Genomic DNA, 21205 nt, shown 5'->3' on the forward strand with positions numbered 1-21205 from the left:
AAAAATGGAGCCTAAGAGCAAGCCAAAAATGTGTTCATGGATGAGAGGAGAGCAACACTTATGCATGAGAGATAAAGGGCAATAACGTGTGTAATTACAAATGTCCATCAATTCTGACTTAAGACAAAGATCTTCGTCATTTGATTGAAAAATATCCATTTGGATGGGCACATCTGAAGTCACTACGAAAAGGCAAAATTAATAGTCTAGAAGGAAGAAAATTTCTTTGACTGTGTTGAGAATACGTAACAGAAAACCAAAAAAGGAAGTAAAAGTGCACAGAAATGATTAGAAAATGAAAACTTTCATATTCACTATTTAATGGCCTCACATAGAAAGCATGGCATCAGAGAACCTACCTCAAGGTTCCACCAAACGCTGTCTCAGCCAGGTCAGCAGCAGCCGCAACTTCCCCCATGGCCTTCGTGCTCTCTCTATTGATGGCCCTGGTGCTGGTCAGCTATGGCCCGGGAGGATCCCTGGGCTGTGACCTGTCTCAGAACCATGTGCTCGTTGGCAGGAAGAACCTCAGGCTCCTGGGCCAAATGAGGAGACTCTCCCCTCGCTTCTGTCTGCAGGACAGAAAAGACTTCGCTTTCCCCCAGGAGATGGTGGAGGGTGGCCAGCTCCAGGAGGCCCAGGCCATCTCTGTGCTCCACGAGATGCTCCAGCAGACCTTCAACCTCTTCCACACAGAGCGCTCCTCTGCTGCCTGGGACACCACCCTCCTGGAGCAGCTTTGCACTGGACTCCATCAGCAGCTGGACGACCTGGACGCCTGCCTGGGGCAGGTGATGGGAGAGGAAGACTCTGCCCTGGGAAGGACAGGCCCCACACTGGCCGTGAAGAGGTACTTCCAGGGAATCCATGTCTACCTGCAAGAGAAGGAATACAGCGACTGTGCCTGGGAAATCGTCAGACTGGAAATCATGAGATCCTTCTCTTCAGCAACCAGCTTGCAAGAAAGGTTAATGAAGGATGGAGACCCGAACTCACCTTGACATGACCCTCACTGACTAAGTTGCCACATCATCCTTGTATACTCACATGGGGTCATTTGAGAAGACTCTGAATTCTGCTTTAGCCACCAAATTTATTGAATTAACTCAGCCGATACATGTCAGTAGTAATAAGCAATTAGACACGTGCAGGTGTATCAATCCATAAGCGATGACTGCCCTGATGTTATTTATTTTTTCTTTATTTATTTAGTTAAAGTAATATTTTATCTCATCATATTTATATTTTCATATAAAAGATGTGTATGTTTACATTATAGTAACATTTAGAAAATATATTTCCCTATTTCATTAAAATTGTTGTTTTACTTATTAAATAGTTATCAAGATAAATTTCTTGAGTTCTTATTTTGAAAACCTAAATCCTTATTTTTTCTACATATACCTATAACAAAATAGTATTTGTTCACTTTATTCTGTGGAACAGTTCTATCATTTTCTAGGAAATGTCTGTCAAAAGGTGGAATTCTGAGAATTTTCTGTGGGTGCCATTGTTAGGACTCTGAGTTTTTCCTCAGGGAGTCTCAGGTGAGGAACTAAGATCCTCTAAGCTGTGGAGGGTGACGAAAACAAAAAAGTTAGAAAGGAAATTATGAAATTGTATAAAATGATTAGTCTTGATCTCACAGGCATAACTAATTTATACCCACTCATTAAAGAATGGTTGATAGACATATCTGAGGGAAGCAGTCACCTCCTGCAGGAAAGCTGATGCCATACGGTGTTGACTGGCTGCTCCTGACTCCAATACTCTGTCTCCCACCTTCTCCTCAGTACTGCCTTACTGAGCAATTCACTCCCTTCCACAATACTTTCACTGCCTCCAACACAGGAGCTCTGTTCTGTGCTGATTTCTTCTAGCTGCATGGTGTAGTCAGAGTGGAAGCCACAGGAAGAGAGCCCAAGTGAAAGGAGAGTTCTAGAAATTCCAAAACCTCTGAATCCCAACTCTGCTATTTACCAACAGTGTGACCCTGAAATATCTTACAAACACAACAGGTCAGTTTCCTCATCTTTAATACGAGGACAGTAAGAGTGGTTTTCATACAATTACTGTTTGGATTCAGTGAGTCCATATCACACAAGAGGCATCAAGCGCTCCTGGCAGAAATCATCAGGACTGTGAGAATCACAGAGTGGCTGCCCTCAGGGAGGAGACAGGACAGCCGCCCTGAGACAGAGACTGGAGGGCAGCATGGAAAGGTGCTGGCCCCTGACAAAGGTATTTTGTTTTCAACTTGGGTGTTAGTTTCACAGTGCTTTCAGTGTGAGAACGTTCCTTTGCTGTATGCTGAAGAGCATTCAAATTTCTGGGTTTCATACTTCTAAAAGCATACCTATGTGTTCATAAAAAACTCTTTGAGAAAGATGAATTGGTAGGAAATGCTTGATCTAACATAAATACGATAATAGGGAAAGAACAGAGATCGCATATCAGTGCAGATAATCAAACATAGGCAGAGGAAGGAAGGAAAGAGCAGGGACTGTGAAGTGTGTGGTTCTGATCTCCAGTTCTGGGCTGTCCCAGGTTGGATCCTAGTTCTCCTTTCCATAAAATCCCTTGTCCATATTTGCTGGCAATGTCACCTCCTGGAGCCTCTGTTTTGCTACTGAAAGAACAAAACCCAACAAATGGTTCAGAAGCCAGTTTTACCTCTTCTCATACTAAAGAAGTAAGAAACATGATTAATGAATGAAGCGCTTGATTTTCGGCAACCTCCAAGGAGACTCACGCCAAGGGCCACCTTCCAGGATTGCTGCTGCTAGTACCCTTGTCCCCAGGGCAAGCCACTGCTGATCCACACTTCCATAGGAGACTCCAACCTTAGGAGATAGGTCTGGTTCAGTCTCCTGTGGGGTCACTGCTCCCTTCCCCTGGGTCTTGGTGCATGCAAGATTTTGTTTGTCCCCTGAAAGAAGAGTCTCTCCCACCGCCCTGTGGAAGTCCTGTAATCAAATCCCACTGGTCTTCAGAGTCAGATTCCCTGGGGATTCCCTATCCCTTTGCAGGCTTGCCAGCATGACATGAGGCTCAGAACCTTCACAACGGTGGGAGAACTTTTTTGGTATTATTGTTTTACAGTTTGTTGCTTTCCCATCTGGCAGGTATGGGATTTATTTTTATTGTGTTTGAGTGCCTCCTGGATCTCGTTGTAGTTTCTTCTTTGTGTTTAGACATGGGACATCCTTTTTCAGCAGGTCCAGAGTCCTCCTCTGGATGGTTGTTCAACAGCTAGTTGCAATTTTGTTGCTCTTGCAGTAGATAAGTGCATGTCCTTCTACTCTGCCATCTTGAACCAGAAGCTAAGCTAAAACTTTGATATTTGACCATTTGACCATGGACGTACGTGTGGCTAAGATTTGAACAGGGTGTTAATTACTGGAAATAGGTATGTTGTCTGTCTTCAAATAGTATGATTTTCTAAGAAAGATTTTAAAAATCAATATGTCAACATGCTGCACAGAAAATATTGTTACTGAGGTATATCCTAGTTCCTGCAGTAACAAGCCAGTGTTCATTTATAAAAACTGATCAACAAAGATCCCACCAATTTATACATTTCATTCACCATATTTCAACCTTTATTATTTTAAGAATTTCTTATAGTCTGTAGTTTCCAAGATCAAAGTCTTTCTTTTCATTTTAAAATCCTTCCCCACACACATCCTCCATCAGGACCTTCTAACTGAGAGTCCCTTAAATGGGGAGGAATTGACTCCCCAAAGCAGGAGCAAGTCTCCATTTCTTATTCCCACCCACCCAGCATCCTGCACAATGGTAGCATACTACCGGTCCTCAGGGTTGTCAATAAAAGTGTAAGTGTAATAATGATAATAATAATGATGATAAGCTTAAAAGAGTTTTACCAATTAAACTGTTTGAAAATTACAATCTTGCTACATTTTTTGTCTTTATTTTTTGCGGGTTACTCTTGTCTTCTCAGGTGACCAGTATATTTGTTATCTGGGCATCTCTTTAGTTTTCCCTCAATTTCCTGCATCATTTCATCCAGTCAATTTTTCTGTCCTATGCTACTGTTTTCTCAGCTTTAAAATAAGGATATGGGAGTGGATATGTGTGTACTTACAGCTGGTTTATGTTGTTGTACAGCAGAAACCAGCACAACATTGTAAAGCAATTATTTTCCAATTAAAAAAAATAGGGATAATGAGACTACTGTACTCCATTCAATATACCATCTCATGTTCTATAATCTATATGATGTTAATACAACAACTTACAAAATTAGCAAAAATGAGTAGATTATATAAAGCATGAGGGACACATTAAACAGCTGTGAGAGTTGTCACTGTGCCACGTGTATACAAAGGTTTTGCCATTATTTCATGTCTACCCTAAAGATGATTACACCATATCTGTGCCTTGCTCAACTCTAATTTTTAATGCAAAAATTCCACCTCTGCAACTTAGAATAAGTTAATCTTTTCTGCTGCTGCTAAGTAGCTTCACTCATGTCCGAAACTGTGCGACCCCATAGACGGCAGCCCACCAGGCTCCCCGGTCCCTGGGATTCTCCAGGCAAGAACACTGGAGTGGGTTGCCATTTCCTTCTCCAATGCTGAAAGTGAAAAGTGAAAGTGAAGTTGCTCAGTCGTGTCCGACTCTTCGCGACCCCATGGACTGCAGCCTACTAGGCTCCTCCGTCCATGGGATTTTCCAGGCAAGAGTACTGGAGTGGGGTGCCATCTACATATTTAAAAATTTTACTAGCAAATAAAATAATCACATGACTGTACCAAGCACACTGCGATATTTAGTAGGCATCAAATCAATATGTAATCAGTGCTTTTGGCATATAAGATGTTTATTAGGTAGGAAATGGTACATTAAGTGTAAACCTACATGATTCTGAAATAAAAAACCTCTTGATTATGACTTTTAAAGCACTTATGTATACGAAATGACAGTTTTAAAAAGTTAATAAAACTCTCCAATGCAAAACTATGTATAAATTTGAAAGCTTAACACAAGATCTTTAGTTAAAGGAAATGAGAAGAAAAAAAGATTTTTAAAATTGAGATTAATTATTTAATCTACTGGGTCATATGTTTTTCAAATATGGCTTTCCCTCAATTGAACTGAGATGAACAAAGAAGTAATTTTGAAAACATTACAGATGATTTTGCTTCCACTGAAGGCAGGAACTTAAAGTTTTGTTTTGGCATAAGGAATATTTAGACTTAGTGTGAGTTTCAGACTTCTTTATACATTTTAAAATATTTTTAACTACTTGAACGTTGCAGGAGAAATTAACTATTTATATTAAATAAAATCATTTTCCCTTTCCCCAGGGGCTCCTATAAGTCTCAGTCTTGTCCTGTAAGTCTTTCCACTGGATGGTCCCAATATCTAGCTTACTGTCCAGAATGTACATGCCTTTCCCCTTTCCCCAAGTTAGTCTTTGTCCCCAGTAACAACCCAGAATCCGAAAACATACCACAACAGGCTCAGACTTCCAGGCATCAGTTGCAGCATAAACGGACACCAGTGTAAACCGCTCTGGCTAAAATCTCCTCCCAGGAAGGGGAGGATGGACTCAGGGGCAGGTGCAGAAATCAAGTTTTGAGCAAAACCCCTGCAAAGCTCCCCTGGGCCATCTGGCCCCAAAAGAAAGTTTCCTCACTGCTCCTAAGGCCCCAGGCTCTCCCTGGGCCCCAGCAGCACCTAGCTCAGCTGGAGGCTCCTGCCTACACAGGTTCCCCGGTTCTCCCGGTGGACGTGGTGCTGGAGTTCGTGGTGCTGGAGTTCAAGGCGCTGGACCTGGAGACAGGTCTGCTGGGCGAGCAAGGCCAGCTGCTCTGTTACAGGGAGTTCTGTGGTGTCCTCCCGGTCGCTGGGGCGCAGGAAAGGCAGATTTGAGCATCTTGTTGAGCTGGAGCCGTGGGACTCAATTTCACTGAAGTGCTGATTTTGGGGGATTCCTGGTCTCTCAGAGTGTGTCAATGGTGATGATCACCATTCTCCAGGGCTGGAGAATATCACCCTCTGTGTCACCAGGGAAGAAGTTGGCATCTAGTGAGCTTGGTGATGCTGCAGGTGTTGGGCTGTGCCAGCCTTTATCAAGCTGTTCCCAGCACCTTCCCGTAAATAAGATCTTTAATTAGGCCAGAATTGTCACTTTCTACACTTTTTTCAATTTTGTCTCCACTGAAAACTTTTCCCTTCTATTCTGGGCATCAGAGAATGTCACAGCTTCAATACTTCCTTTGTGTTATTACACTGGAAATGAAATATACTCACGGAAAAGTCTCAATCCAAAAGGAAATATTCATCTATATGAGTCAACTCAGCTTGAAAGAAAAACCTGAGGCTCAATCTCTCTTCTTTAGTCTAAAAGAGAACTTAGAGGTGTGACTCCATAAGGTTTGAATTCTTCAGTTATTTACAGGACTATAGCTCCTGTTTTCTGGTTGTCTACAGATAATAGTGGCATAATAACGAACATGGGTTAATTCATAGCATTCTCTTCATTCTCTCAACAAAGTGTGCTGACCACACACACCTATGACAATGTGCTTGTCGATGTGGATTCCAGGAGGGGATGATGACTGCCCTCCTGGGAGCAGGGGAGAAGACTTTGGAGGCAGGAAGAGGAGGAAGGATGCAGCACGTGCTCAGAGCAGCTGAGGGCCAGTACTCAGAGCTGATGAAGAGGAGGGACTGGGAGCAGCAGGAAGCTCTACTCTCACACAGTCTGGGGCTCCTGAGTGTAGCCCACACCGGACGTTCATTTCGTCTTCTAAAACATCAAGACAACTTTAGTAGCAGTCACAGAGGACATCCTTTAATTCAAATAATTCAAAGTTCAAATAATACAAATTAGCCTGAGAATGTGGAACTTAGTGAATGATAGCAGTCTTTCATATCAATAACCAATAGTAACCTCTTTACTCCACCCTTAGTCCAAGCAAGAGCAGCTTTGACTGCAAGTTCCTTAACACAGTCAAGGGTCTGCATGTTGAATCTCTAAGTGTTCATTCTAGGAGAGGGAATGCCCGCAGGACTGTGAAGAGCCCAGGAACCCAAGTTTCCTCCCTTTTGAGCAGGGCATTGTACATAATGGAGAGAAATCCCACAGCACTTGAAGTTTTTGCTGAGGAAGATATTCTAGGAAAGTTGTCCACTCTTCTAGAATGTCGATGTCTTGTTCCGGGCCAGAGAACTAGATCCTACAGTCCACAACCAAGACTTCCCATGCCACAAGTAAAGATCCTATCTGAGGCAAGGAATACAGAAGATCCAGCATGCCAAACTAAGACCTGGAACAGCCAAATAAATACATAAAATAAATGCATTTAAAATTCTTAAAAAACCCAAAGAAACCCAACCCATCAATGTGATCATATCACAAGGTGGGATATTAGGGAGATTAGGGTTACAATCAATAAAATTCAATTATCATTTTTAATATCATAATTATTGTTACCCAGATTAAGATCAGGATCTTTGGGAATCATTTCATTCCCTTTCATTCTAGTTTTTTCAAAGCAACTTCTCATTGCCCAGGTGGATTTGTCACAGATGCACAGCAAGACTGGTCTCTTTGACCCTGTGAGAGAGGGTTAGTGTTCTAGGAACTGGGGTTCTGATTGCTGTTTCCCATGAGCTGGTGCGTGTGACTTCTTCCTTCTCCCCTATACAGACCACATATGGATTAAAGGAAAGAAAAATCAGGTAGCTGGTCTTACAAAGCTGAGGGCAGTCCACGGACTAAGGACTTGGCCTTCCTTGAGATTCTATCAGAAGCAGCCATGTCCCAGCCTTTCTGTTGTTCATATTGACCTGGTCCTTCCCCTCTGCCTCAGCCTAGGCCCCAGCTATGCTGCACTGAAGTTTCCTAACCCAGAATACATCACTGTGTCAGGGAAAGCCACTTCCTTTCTTTCATATTCATAACATTGAGACTTACCCTTGTTTTCTAGTCGCCCACAAAACAACTATGGAACTTTACTTTTTAGCAAAATTGCAAAGAGAAACAAAAAAATCTAACCTCTTGAAAGTGATGCAGCTCCTCGGGCTTTTTTTACTTCTCTTTCCTGTTCTCACCTCATCCTGAATTACAACCAGAGAAGGAGCAATGAGACGAATCTTGTCCAATAAGTCACTAAGTGAATATAAAAAGTTTAAATTAAAAATTACACTCAGGGAAAGAAGCCTAACTGCCCTGCATTCTCAGAGGAGACAGAGACAGAGGAACAGAGATGACGGGAGGAATCAACTGCCTGAACAAACGACCGTAACTCACTAGATTCTGTGACATAAGCTTCCAACGAGAGACACACCAGCACTGAATCTCCTTCCTCCAGCTCAGAAACTCTGAGCAGAACAAGTGTTGAACAGTTTAAGTAAAAGAGTTGAATAATAAAAACTATACTTGGCAAAGTAAATATTATTTATCTACTAAAAGCAAAATGACTGCAGTTGGAAATCCCTTCACCAACTTACACAAACACACTTTTGCTCTCAGCATCTGAGCACTGCTGACACTTTAGACAGCTGGGGAAACTGGTCAGGAGAAGAGGAGGTCACCACTGAGAACTAGGGTCCTTCACAGAAACACTCTGTGAAGGATGGGGTTCAGGAAGAGAATTTACTTTCCCAACAAATAAACAAGCCCTCCACAGAAAAGAGATTTTCGAGTCCACAGGATGTGGTGAGCCTGGCCGCAAGGAGGGAGTCCAGGAGGTGATGAAGGGACTCTGTCTCTCCCGTGTGAGTGAGGTGCTGCTGGGGAAATACAATTATCCTGGAATTAGAGTCTCCCCACCCATATTATCTGAGAAGAACCAGAATTTTTGGTGGGGAAATGGCCATGCTAGCAATGGACAATAGGTCTCCAGTATGAAAATGGTGAAAGCAAGCGTGATGTCTGTAATAGTCCTGACTTCGTGGTTCCCTGAAGCACAACCACACGGACCTGCAGGAACGTGTTCTAGAAGGAAAAGAAACATGGGAGGAGCTCATGGACTCACAATAATCAGCCTCTTCTCTAAATCAAACACTAAAGGAAACCCATCCTTTGTTTCAAACAGTTTCTTTGCTAGAGTGACCTGGTAAATGCTTGATAAATACAGAGCCTGCCTTCCTAAGTAAAGTAAGAAACAGAAATTGAGCCTAGGATCAGGGCCAAAAATGTGTTCATGGAACAGAGAAGAGCCACATTTACACATGAAAGAGAAAGAGTGATAATGTTTGTACTTAGAAACCTACATCATTTCTGATGTAAGACAAAGACCTTTCTCATTTGATTGATAAATATCCATTTGGATGGGTACATTTGAAGTTATTGGGAAATAGATAAAAGTAATAGTTTAAACTGATGACAATTTCTTTAACCATATTCAGAATACATAAATGAAAATCAAAATAGGAAGTAAAAGCGTATAGAAATGATTAGAAAATGAAAATTACTGTGTTCCCTATTTAATGGCCTTGCTTAGAAAGCATGGCATCAGAGAACCTACCTCAAGGTTCCACCAGACACCGTCTCAGCCAGGCCAGCAGCAGCCTCATCTTCCCCATGGCCTTCGTGCTCTCTCTACTGATGGCCCTGGTGCTGATCAGCTACAGCCTGGGAGGATCCCTGGGCTGTGACCTGTCTCCGAACCATGTGCTGGTTGGCAGGAAGAACCTCAGGCTCCTGGGCCAAATGAGGAGACTCTCCCCTCGCTTCTGTCTACAGGACAGAAAAGACTTCACTTTCCCCCAGGAGATGGTGGAGGGTGGCCAGCTCCAGGAGGCCCAGGCCATCTCTGTGCTCCACGAGCTGCTCCAGCAGACCTTCAACCTCTTCCACACAGAGCGCTCCTCTGCTGCCTGGGACACCACCCTCCTGGAGCAGCTTTGCACTGGACTCCATCAGCAGCTGGACGACCTGGACGCCTGCCTGGGGCAGGTGATGAGAGAGGAAGACTCTGCCCTGGGAAGGACAGGCCCCACACTGGCCGTGAAGAGGTACTTCCAGGGCATCCATGTCTACCTGCAAGAGAAGGGATACAGCGACTGTGCCTGGGAAATCGTCAGACTGGAAATCATGAGATCCTTGTCTTCATCAACCAGCTTGCAAGAAAGGTTAAGAATGATGGATGGAGACCTGAACTCACCTTGACATGACTCTCACTGACTAAGATGCCTCATCATCTTTGCACACTCATCTGTGGTTAATTCAGAAGACTCTGATTTCTGCTGTAGCCACAAAATTTATTGAATTACTTCAGCCAATACTTTGTCAGTAGTAAATGAATATATATAAATTTTTTTGGCTGCAGGTGCATCAGTCCCAAAGTGAAGACTGCCCTGATTGTATTGTTTGTTTGCTTATTTATTTTGTTATATTTATTCTTTTATCTCCTCATATTTATTTTTCCATATAAAATATTTTTGTTTACATTGTATTAAAATTTAACAAATATATTCACATTTTTATTTCATTAAATTTGTAATTTGTTTTATTTATTAAATATTATGAAGGTGAACTTCTTGAATTTTTTACCATTTTATATTTAGTTGCTAGGTAAAGTCCGACTTTTTGTGACCCCATAGACTAAAGCCCGCCAGGCTCCTCTGTCCATGGGATTCTCTAGGCAAGACTACTGGAGTATGTTGCCATTTCCTTCATCAGGGGATCTTCCCAACCAAGGATGGAATCTGGAATCTGCATTTTAGGCAGATTCTTTACTGTCTGAGCCACTAGGGAAGACCCTTGTTTGAAAGAAATGAGAGAAAAAGGGATTTTGTAAACTGAAATTAATTATTTACCATAGTTACTGGGTCATCAGTTCAGTTCAGGTCAATCATTTAGTCGTGTCTGACTCTTGGGGACCCCATGAAGTGCACCATGCCAGGCCTCCCTGTCCATCACCAAGTCCCAGAGTCCACTCAAACTCATGTCCATTGAGTCAGTGATGCCATCCAACCATCTGATGCTCTGTTGTCCCCTTCTCCTCCTGCCATCAATCTTTCCCAGCATGAGGGTCTTTTCAAATGAGTCAGCATTTCCCATCAGGTGGCCAAAATATTGGAGTTTCAGCTTCAACATCAGTCCCTTCAATGAACACCCAGGGCCGATCTCCTTTAGGATGGACTGGTTGGATCTCCTTGTAGTCCAAGGGACTCTCAAGAGTCTTCTCCAACACCACAGTTCCTAAGCATCAATTCTTTGGTACTCAGCTTTCCTTATAGTCCAGCTGTCACATCCATACATGACCACTGGAAAAACCATAGGCTTGAATAGATGGACCTTTGTTGACAAAGTAACATTTCTACTTTTTAATATGCTGTCTAGGTTGGTCATAACTTTCCTTCCAAGGAGTATGTTTCTTTTAATTTCATGGCTGCAATCACCATCTGCAGTGATTTTGGAGCCCCCAACAGTAAAGTCAGCCACTGTTTCCACTGTTTGCCCATCTATTTGCCATGAAGTGATGGGACCAGATGCCATGATCTTCGTTTTCTGAATGTTGAGCTTTAAGCCAACTTTTTCACTCTTCTCTTTCACCTTCATCAAGAGGCTCTTTAGTTCCTCTTCACTTTCTGCCATAAGGGTGGTGTCATCTGCATATCTGAGGTTATTGATATTTCTCCTCGCAATCTTGATTCCAGCTTGTACTTCCTCCAGCCCAGTGTTTCTCATGATGTACTCTGCATATAAGTTAAATAAGCAGGGTGACAATATACAGCCTTGACAGACTCCTTTTCCTATTTGCAACCAGTCTGTTGTTCCATGTCCAGTTCTAACTGTTGCTTCCTGACCTGCATACAGGTTTCTCAAGAGACAGGTCAGGTGGTCTGGTATTCCCATCTCTTTCAGAATTGTCCACAGTTTATTGTGATCCACACAGTCAAAGGCTTTGGCACAGTCAATAAAGCAGAAATAGATGTTTTTCTGGAACTCTCTTGCTTTTTCGATGATCCAGCAGATGTTGGCAATTTGATCTCTGGTTCCTCTGCCTTTTCTAAAACCAGCTTGAACATCTGGAAGTTCACGGTTCATGTATTGCTGAAGCCTGGCTCAAAGAATTGTGAGCATTACTTTACTAGCGTGTGAGATGAGTGCAATTGTGAGGTACTTTTAGCATTCTTTGACATTGTTAGTGAAATACAACATTCATGCAATGAAGTGAGATAAACTAGGATGCAATTTTGCAAACATTACTGATGATTTTGTTTCCACTGAAGCCAAGAACTTAAAAATTTGGTCTTAAAATATCTTAACTTGATATTTAAGACTTATAAAGTTTAAGTTATTTATAATTACTTATAAATTATAAGAATCAGCCTGCAATGCACAGGTCCCCGGTTCAATGACTGGGTCAGGAAGACTCCCTTGGAGAAGGAATAGGTTACCCACTCCAGTATTCTTGGGCTTTCCTAATGGCTCATCTGCTAAAGAATCTGCCTGCAATGTGGGAGACCTGGGTTCAATCCCTCAGTGGGGAAGATCCCCTGGAGAAGGGAGTGCCTACCAACTTTAGTATTCTGGCCTGGAGAATTCCATGGACTGTATAATCCATGGGGTCACAAAGAGTCAGACATGACTGAATGACTTTCACTATAAATTTTGAAATATTTTTTTAACCAATTAACATTGCAAGAGAAATTAACCATTTATATTAATATTAAATGAAATAATTTTCAGTCTCAGTCTTGTCCCCAAGTCTTCTCACTGGAGGGTCCGAATATCTCCTAGATTCCTGTCCAGAGTTCAGGTGCCTTTCTCTTTCCCTGAATCCCTGAAAGAATTAGTCTTTCTCCCCAGAAACAATCCTGAATTTGAAAATACTTCACAACATGCTCTGATTTCCAGCGATCAATCCCAGCATAAACAGCACCGGTGTAAACCGCTCTGGCCAAAATCTCCTCCTAGGAAGGCGAGGGTGGACATGAGGGCAGGTGCAGAAATCCAAGAATCTGAGCAAAGTAGCATTAAAGCTCCCCTGGGCAGTGGGACCAAAAAGGAAGCCTCCTCACTGCTCCCGCGGCCCCACGGGCTCGCTTGGCTATGGCGACGCCTCGCCGGGTCAAGGCTCTTGTCCACCGGGACTCCTCGTTCTCCCCTGGATCCTGCGCAGGAGTTCGCGGCGCTGGACCTGGAGGCCCGTCCGGTCCATTACTGAGAGTTTAGGTGCACATCCTGGCCGCTGGGGCGCAGCGAAGGGAGTTTGGAAGACTTAGCTTAGTGCAGGACCTGAGTTATTTCACTGAGACCCAGATGAAGTGCTGAATTTCTGAAACTCTGGTCTCCCTGCTGATGGCAACGGGGATGCTCTGCTCCATCCCTAACATTTCACCTGTTAGCATATGTCGTCTTCTATTCTTCCAGTCATTTCCCATATTCATGTAATTTGGTAGCATTAAGTATTTCTAACCTAAATCCACAAGAGCCCTGTCAGCTTGGTGTTTTCTACAGTTGTTCTCATTGTTTAGTTGCTAAGTCTTATTCGACTCTTTGTGATCCCATGGACTGTAGCCTGCCAGGTTTCTCTGAGTGGGATTTCCCAGACAAGAATACTGGAGTGCGTTGCCATTTCCTCCTCCAGAGGATCTTCCCAGTCCAGGGATCTAACACCCCTCTCGTGCATGGGCACGTGGATTCTTTAATCCACTGAAAGATTCTCTCCCACGAGGGAAGCCTGTTTCCTACAGAGACTCACTGAAATGTTTGTAATCCAAGCTCTTGCAATGCCTATAATTCTCAAGGGTCTTATCTATCATGCATCTCAAGTTTATGGTGACGGTTAATTGAGCAATCTATATGAATCATCTTGGATAGTTAAATATTACTATTTTATAATTATTAGAAATATTAATTTTGTCAGTCACATTTAGACTCTCGGAAAGACTTACCAGTTGATAATTTCATTTTGTTTATTACATAAACTAATCAGGATACTTTGTCAATTGTTCAATTCATCTAGAAATTTGGAGGTAGACGATAAACTAATGAAAATATAGAGTACTGTAAAAGCAAGGTAAAGAATACAAAGGCACAATGTGTGTTAGTGAAATAGGAAAATAAGCAATGGTTCAATACATACAATTTGCACAGTGTTTATGGTATGGATAGGGAGGTAGAGTTTGGAATTTGACATAATAGGTTTTGAAACCTGGACTTGCCATTTTCTTATTAGATTGTTTTATTCAAGTAAAGTCTTAGCAGGTGGCTCCTGGAAATGAGAATATTTACAACTCAGGTTCAACTATGTTGGAAGGATTAATTGTCCCTTTTAAAGGCAAAGGAATTTATAGTTTCTGTCAATGTCATTTTTTATAAAGACTGAAAGTCTGTGGAATTTGTTTGGCAAGTTCTTGGTAATCATGTTCACAGCAGCATTGTAACATTTAATTAGTAATCAATTCAGGATGAATGAGCCATAATGAGGGATGACAGCATCAAGGAATGCGTTATCCTCAAATAAATATCAAGAATGAAATATATTTTAATGAATCTGCAATAAACACAGTGCCTCGGTATCTTCTTGTTACCATGTTACAGGTTGAATGTGTGTGTGTTCCCAAAATTCATATATTGAAATCTACTCCCATCATGTGATCATATCAGGAGGTGGGATATTAGAGAAATCATTAGGATTAGAGGAGGTTATGAGGGGGGATTCCTCATGCACAGCATTACTGTCTTCATGAGGCTCACAAGACACTTTGCTTCATCTGTGCTCTCCACCATGTGAGGACATAGAGAGACGCTGGTGGTCTGCAACCCCGAAGAGGGTTCTCACCAGAACTCCACCCTGCTGGCACCCTGAGCTCACACTTGCGGCCCCCAGGACTGTGACAAATAAACTTCTGCTACTGATGAGCCACCAGACTCTGGGACCTGTTAGAATAGCCTGAACCAAGACCCAGGGCATGGCACATTTAGCGCCTGCAGTCCACTAGTTGAGGTTGTATGTAAATATTTCATGTTCAAAGCATACATGACAGAGAAGACATTGTCATGTGTAATTACTCTCAACCCCCTTCTTCAGAAAGAAAACTGATAGTCTGCACTCACAAGTAAAAACCATAGAGTCTGAATCAGAGAGAGGAATGATGGCCCATCTAAAGGACATCTAAAGGACATTAAGAGTACTGATGAACGAAAGGAAACAGCAAGAAAAATGAGGCAACAGGGAAGAATGCTCTGCCTTCTGGTTCTTCCCAAGGGATAATGGGAAAAATATACCTAAAATAATTTTTATTTTAATATATTTTGAAAAACACTTGGATATTTTAAAAGTCATTTAACCGTCTAGCCAATTGTTCCCTATCCATGGCTTGATCCAGATATTTGCATGAACCATTCCTTTCATCAGGAACCAGTCAGAGAGGGGCAGTGAAATTAACCAATTTGCTTAACTTCATGTTTTGGTGAAAGTTAGTAAATTTCAGTATCTTGAGAATTAAAATATTTCTCCTTAATTCCTGAGTTTTCCTGCCACTTGTTCAAGAAGAAATCTGTCGGTTTCATGTTCTAATTTTCTTTTTCTTATTATACATGAATAGGCCAGGAAATATTTTTTTTTAGTTTAATCTGTACAGGGATAAATATTCTTAAGGCAGGAAGTAACAGCTCCCCGGGCCTTGGCCCTGGTGGTGGCCGTGCTCTGACTCACCCCCAGGACATCCTGGACATCTTCCAGAGGTCCCATCACCACCACCAGGTTCCCTGTCTCTGAGCCATTGCTGGATGGCGCCAGAAGGGACCCAAATAGGTAAAATCGACCCCAGCTCGCTGACTCCTCGCCTGAAGCCCTTCAGTAAATGGAATCCTTCCTGGAAAATAAAGCACAAAACTCTAGGGAAGGCTTGGAAAATGCAAGGTTCTGAGCTTCCAACCAGAGGACACTGTCGCTGGAAGGGCTACAAGGCTCCCTCTTCAGCTCTCAGCACTGTGAAAACAAAAAGGTTTTCCCCCTAATAGTAAATCAGTATCAAAAGACTCACTGAGGATGCTGTGCCCTGATGGTCTGCAGAGCCCAGAACTGAAAACTCTCCAAAGTGGGCATCCCAAAGGAACCCGAGAAAAAGAGCTCTTTGGCCCTCCTACACCTGGAGAAGCGCGCTGTCCAGGGCTCAAGGGAAGGAGATTTTATTGCTATTTTTGAGTTGCTAAATACTGTGCCAATCCTGTCTGACTCTTTGCAACCCCATGGACCGCAGCATGCCAGGATTCCCTGTCCTTCACTATCTGTTGGAGTTTGCTCAAATTCATAACCACTGAGTTGGTAATGCCATCCAACAATTTCCTCCTCTATCTCCCCCTTCTCCTCCTGCCCTCAATCTTCCCCAGGATCAGGGTCTTTTCCATTGAGTTGGCTCTGTACATCAGATGGCCAAAGTACAGCGCTTCCCTGGTAGCTCAGATGGTAAAGAATGTACCTGCAAGTGTGGGAGACTTGGGTTTGATCCCTGGGTCAGGAAGATCGCTGGAAAAGGGAATGGCAACCTACTCCAGTGTTCTTGCCTACAGAATTCCATGGACAGAAAAGAGCAAGTGGCTGGCTACAGTCCATGGGGTCACAAAGATGAGACACTACTGAGCAACTAACATTTACTCACATGTTGGAGCTTCAGCTTCATTAGCAATCCTCCCAATGCTTTTCAGGGTTGATTTCTTGACTGGTTTGATCTCCTTGCTATCCAAGGGACTCTCAAGAGTCTTCTCCAGCACCATAATTTGAAAGCATTGATTCTCCTACACTCGCCTTCTTTATGGTCCACCTCTCACATCCAAACAAGACTATTGGAAACACCATAGCTTTGACTATACAGACGTTTGTTGTCAAAGTGATGTTTACTCTTTTTAACATGCTGTCTAGTTCTGTTATAGCTTTTCTTCCAAGGAGCAAGTGTCTTTTAGTTTTGTAGCTGCAGTCAGTGTCCACAGTGATTTTGGAGACCAAGAAAAGAAAATGTGTCACGGTTTCCACTCTTTCCCCATCTATTTGCCATAGATGTCAGAAGCTTAGGTTTTTAAATGGTGAGTGTTATGCCAGCTTTTTCAGTCTCCTCTTTCACCCTCATCAAGAGGCTCTTTAGTTCCTCTTCGCTCTCCTCCATTGGATTGGTATCATGGTATTTTATTATTTATTCCTATCAAAGTTAAGTTAAGAACTATCAAAGCTGTTAAGAACATCCATAAGTATGTCAAGAGCTAAACAGAAAGAAATGTTATAAAATTGAGATGAATATTCAGCAGACAGGGAATTAAAAATTGATTTCTGAAAGGAAACAAAGTTAAAAGTACTTCAAAATAAATATGAAGAAAAGAACCTAAGATTTTCAGTGATTTTGAGTTTTCAAAGATTTTTAAGTCTATCTATACTGTGTTATTGGAGAAGGCAATGGCACCCACTCCAGTGCTCTTGCCTGGAAAATCACACGGACCGAGGAGCCTGGAAGGCTGCAGTCCATGGGGTCGCTGAGGGTTGGACATGACTGAGCTACTTCACTTTCACTTTTCACTTTCATGCATTGGAGAAGGAAATGGCAACCCACTCTAGTGTTCTTGCCTGCAGAATCCCAGGGATGGTGGAGCCTGGTGGGCTACCATCTATGGGGTCGCACAGAGTCAGACATGACTGAAGTGACTTAGCAGCTTAGCAGTAGCATACTATGGTATTATTATATATTTTTATATGAATTTCATATGAATATGTAATTTGGTACATTACTATTTATATAAGTAAATATCCGCCATTAAAAGTCATTCTTCAAACTCATTCATAAAGTTAAATAAAACTCAACAAATTTTACATTTATTGTACGCCTTTCATTTTATGGCATTGTTAACCCTAGGGTGAATATAACAAGTAAGCTTTGCACTTTCTTATTCTATGTATAAAGATATGCATGGAGTACAAAGATGGATCCATAGCATAAATGTGTTGTCAACATTTCATGGTGGGGGTAATTAGGAAAAAAAAAACTCTCAGAAGACTCTGTCAATAGGGGAAGGGAAGGCAATAATGAAAAAAATGTTTGTGAAACACTATTCTAACGAATTTGGAGAGTGCACATTGAAAAGCAAAAATAAAAGTAGAGAAAGTAAGAGGGAACTTTCAGAAAATGGAAACCATGGGCTCCTACTTAAGACACAGGCCTGATGGAAGGTCTTCAGAGAACCTAGAAAGCAGGTTCACAGTCATCCACCTCCCCAGGCCAGAAGCATCTGCAAGGTCCCTGATGGCCCCAGCCTGGTCCTTCCTCCTGGCCCTGCTGCTGCTCAGCTGCAACGCCATCTGTTCTCTGGGTTGCCACCTGCCTCACACCCACAGCCTGGCCAACAGGAGGGTCCTGATGCTCCTGCAACAACTGAAGAGGGTCTCCCCTTCCTCCTGCCTGCAGGACAGAAATGACTTCGCATTCCCCCTGGAGGCGCTGGGTGGCAGCCAGTTGCAGAAGGCTCAAGCCATCTCTGTGCTCCACGAGGTGACCCAGCACACCTTCCAGCTCTTCAGCACAGAGGGCTCGGCCGCTGTGTGGGACAAGAGCCTCCTGGACAAGCTCCGCACTGCACTGGATCAGCAGCTCACTGACCTGCAAGCCTGTCTGAGGCAGGAGGGGGGCTGCCAGGGGGTCCCCTGCTCAAGGAGGACTCCAGCCTGGCTGTGAGGAAATACTTCCACACAATCACTCTCTATCTGCAAGAGAAGAGACACAGCCCTTCTGCCTGGGAGGCTGTCAGAGCAGAAGTCATGAGAGCCTTCTCTTCCTCAACAAACTTGCAGGAGAGATTCAGGAGAAAGGACTAGCACACACCTGGTTCAACACGGAAATGATTCTCACGGACCAACAGACCACACTTCCTCCTGTGCTGCCATGTGGAAGACTCATTTCTGCTGTCATCATACACTGAATTGAATCAATTTGTCAAATGATTTCAGGTATATTAAGCGACATCATGATCTACTTTACGGGCACTACTCCTTTGCAGATACTCAAACTGATCCATCTACTTATTTATCTATTTGGACATTTATTTATCTAATTTAATATTTATTTATCTATTTTTAAAGAATTAAATTATTTTGTTCATATAATTATGTATGTATACTTAAGGGGAAAATATATTTTGTATATATATATTATATATATATTCATTAAACCTTACTATAAAAAACTTTCTTTGTTTTTCTTTAAAAAAGAAACATCAAGACTGAATGGGCAATTTGATTAAAGAATGCATTTTACAATTCCTTCACCCATATTTATGATTTGCACATTACAAGTAAAAATATACTTTCTAGCCAGGTGGTGTGTTGCTCTCAGGATGTAGACATGAACATAATTAATCCAATCATTTTCATAACTTTGGTTTTTTTAATGGAAAGTAACCTAAAAAACAATAATGAGTTAATTTATAATAAAATGTTAACTATTTTAAAAATAGTATAATTAGTAGTAGAAATGATTATCAGTTAGCTTGAATGCTACAATGAAAGGGAGAAAAATGGAATTCCCCCAGTAGAAGGTGGATCAAGCTGTGACAGGAGATAAAAATAAAAGGTAACTACTTATAGTAGACATTTCAGTGCAAATGTTCAATGGATATTGGAGATGGCAATTTACAAGCAATTTCATAAAGTGTAAGGCATAACAGAAGAACTCATCAAATAGGATGAGAGTATGGAATGAGAATAGGACTTAAAATGGAGTCCCATGACCTCAGTCTTAAAAGGGAGGGAATGGCACAAGGACGCAGCGATGGAACGGCCATGTGTTAACAGCACACAAGGGCAGGAGGATAAGGGAACCCAGGAGATCGGCTCTGCAGGGCAGTTTCCTCATCTTTAATATGGGGACATGAGTGTAGTTTTCATACAATTACTGTTTGGATTCAATGAGTCCATATCACACAAGAGGCTTCAAGCGCTCCTGGCAGAAATCATCAGGACTGTGAGAATCACAGAGTGGCTGCCCTCAGGGAGGAGACAGGACAGCCGCCCTGAGACAGTGACTGGAGGGCAGCATGGAAAGGTGCTGGCCCCTGACAAAGGTATTTTATTTTCAACTTGGGTGCTAGTTTCAGAGTGTGAGAACTTTCCTTTGCTGTATGCTGAAGAGCATTCCAATTTCTGGGTTTCATACTTCTAAAAGCATTTCTATGAGTTCTGAAGAAACTCTTTGAGAAAGCAAGATTAGTAGAAAATGCTTTGATCTAAGACAAACATGAATAATAGGGAAAGAATAGACATCTCATATCAATGCAGAGGCAGGAAGCAAAGAGCAGGGGCTGTGAAGTGTGTGGTTCTGGTCTCCAGTCCTGGGCTGTTTCGGGTTGGATCCTAGTTCTCTTTTCCATAAAGTCCCTTGTCCATCCTTGCTGGTAATTTCACCTCGTGGAGCCTCTGCATTGCTAGTGAAAGACCAAAACCCAAAAGAGTTCAGAAGCCAATTTTTGCCCTTCTTGTACTATAAAAGTAAGAAACATTATTAATGAATGAAGTGTTTGATTTTCTGCAACCTCCAAGGGGACTCACACCAAGGGCCACCTTCCAGGATTGCAGCTGCTAGTGCCCTTGTCCCCACGGCAAGCCCCTGCTGACCCACCTCCACAGGAGACTCCACCTTTAGCAGGTAGGTCTGGTTTGGTACCCTGTGGGGTCACTGCTCCTTTCCACTGGGTCATGGTGCACTCAAGATTTTGTTTGTCCCCTTTGAGAATGGAGTCTTTTTCCAACAGTCCTGTGGAAGTCCTGTAATTAAATCCCACTGGCCTTCAGAGTCAGATTCCTTGGGGATACCCAGTCCTTTTGCCAGATCTGCAGGCTTGGAAGCCTGACATAAGGCTCAGAACATTCACAACAGTGGGAAAACTTTTTTGGTATTATTGTTCTCCAGTTTGTTGCTTTCCCATCTGGCAGGTATGGGGTTTATTTTTATTGTGATTGAGCGCCTCCTTTGCCTCGTTGCAGTTTCTTCTTTGCCTTTGGACGTGGGGTATCTTTTTTGGGTGGGCTCCAGAGTCCTCCTGTGGATGGTTTTCAACAGCTAGTTGCGATTTCGGTGCTCTCGCAGGACGAGATGAGTGCATGTCCTTCTATTCTGCCATTTTGAACCAGAAGCTAAGCCAAAACTTTGATATTTCACCATTGAAATAGGCTGAAGTATCTCATGCACACCCATCATATCTTTTATTCACCGCCATGGACATACTTTGGCT

General features: G+C 42.5%; 2 protein-coding genes and 1 pseudogene across 2 annotated transcripts; all 3 read left to right on the forward strand.

Annotated features, from left to right (window-relative positions):
* The first annotated feature begins 416 nt into the window (after nt 1–416).
* Nucleotides 417–1001, forward strand: LOC104998232 (interferon omega-1-like). The gene has a single exon (XM_010853306.1). It carries the CDS (start codon nt 417–419, stop codon nt 999–1001), a length of 585 nt encoding a protein of 194 aa, XP_010851608.1.
* Nucleotides 1002–9562: 8561 nt separating this feature from the next.
* LOC104998233 (interferon omega-1-like) lies at nt 9563–10150 on the forward strand. The gene has a single exon (XM_010853308.1). The coding sequence runs from the start codon at nt 9563–9565 to the stop codon at nt 10148–10150; it is 588 nt and encodes a 195-aa protein (XP_010851610.1).
* An 8075-nt stretch (nt 10151–18225) lies between these two features.
* LOC104998234 lies at nt 18226–18794 on the forward strand (annotated as a pseudogene).
* The last annotated feature ends 2411 nt before the right edge of the window (nt 18795–21205 follow it).

The sequence above is a fragment of the Bison bison genome, unplaced genomic scaffold (genome assembly GCF_000754665.1).
Source record: "Bison bison bison isolate TAMUID 2011002044 unplaced genomic scaffold, Bison_UMD1.0 scf7180017864326, whole genome shotgun sequence".
Lineage (NCBI taxonomy): Eukaryota > Metazoa > Chordata > Mammalia > Artiodactyla > Bovidae > Bison > Bison bison.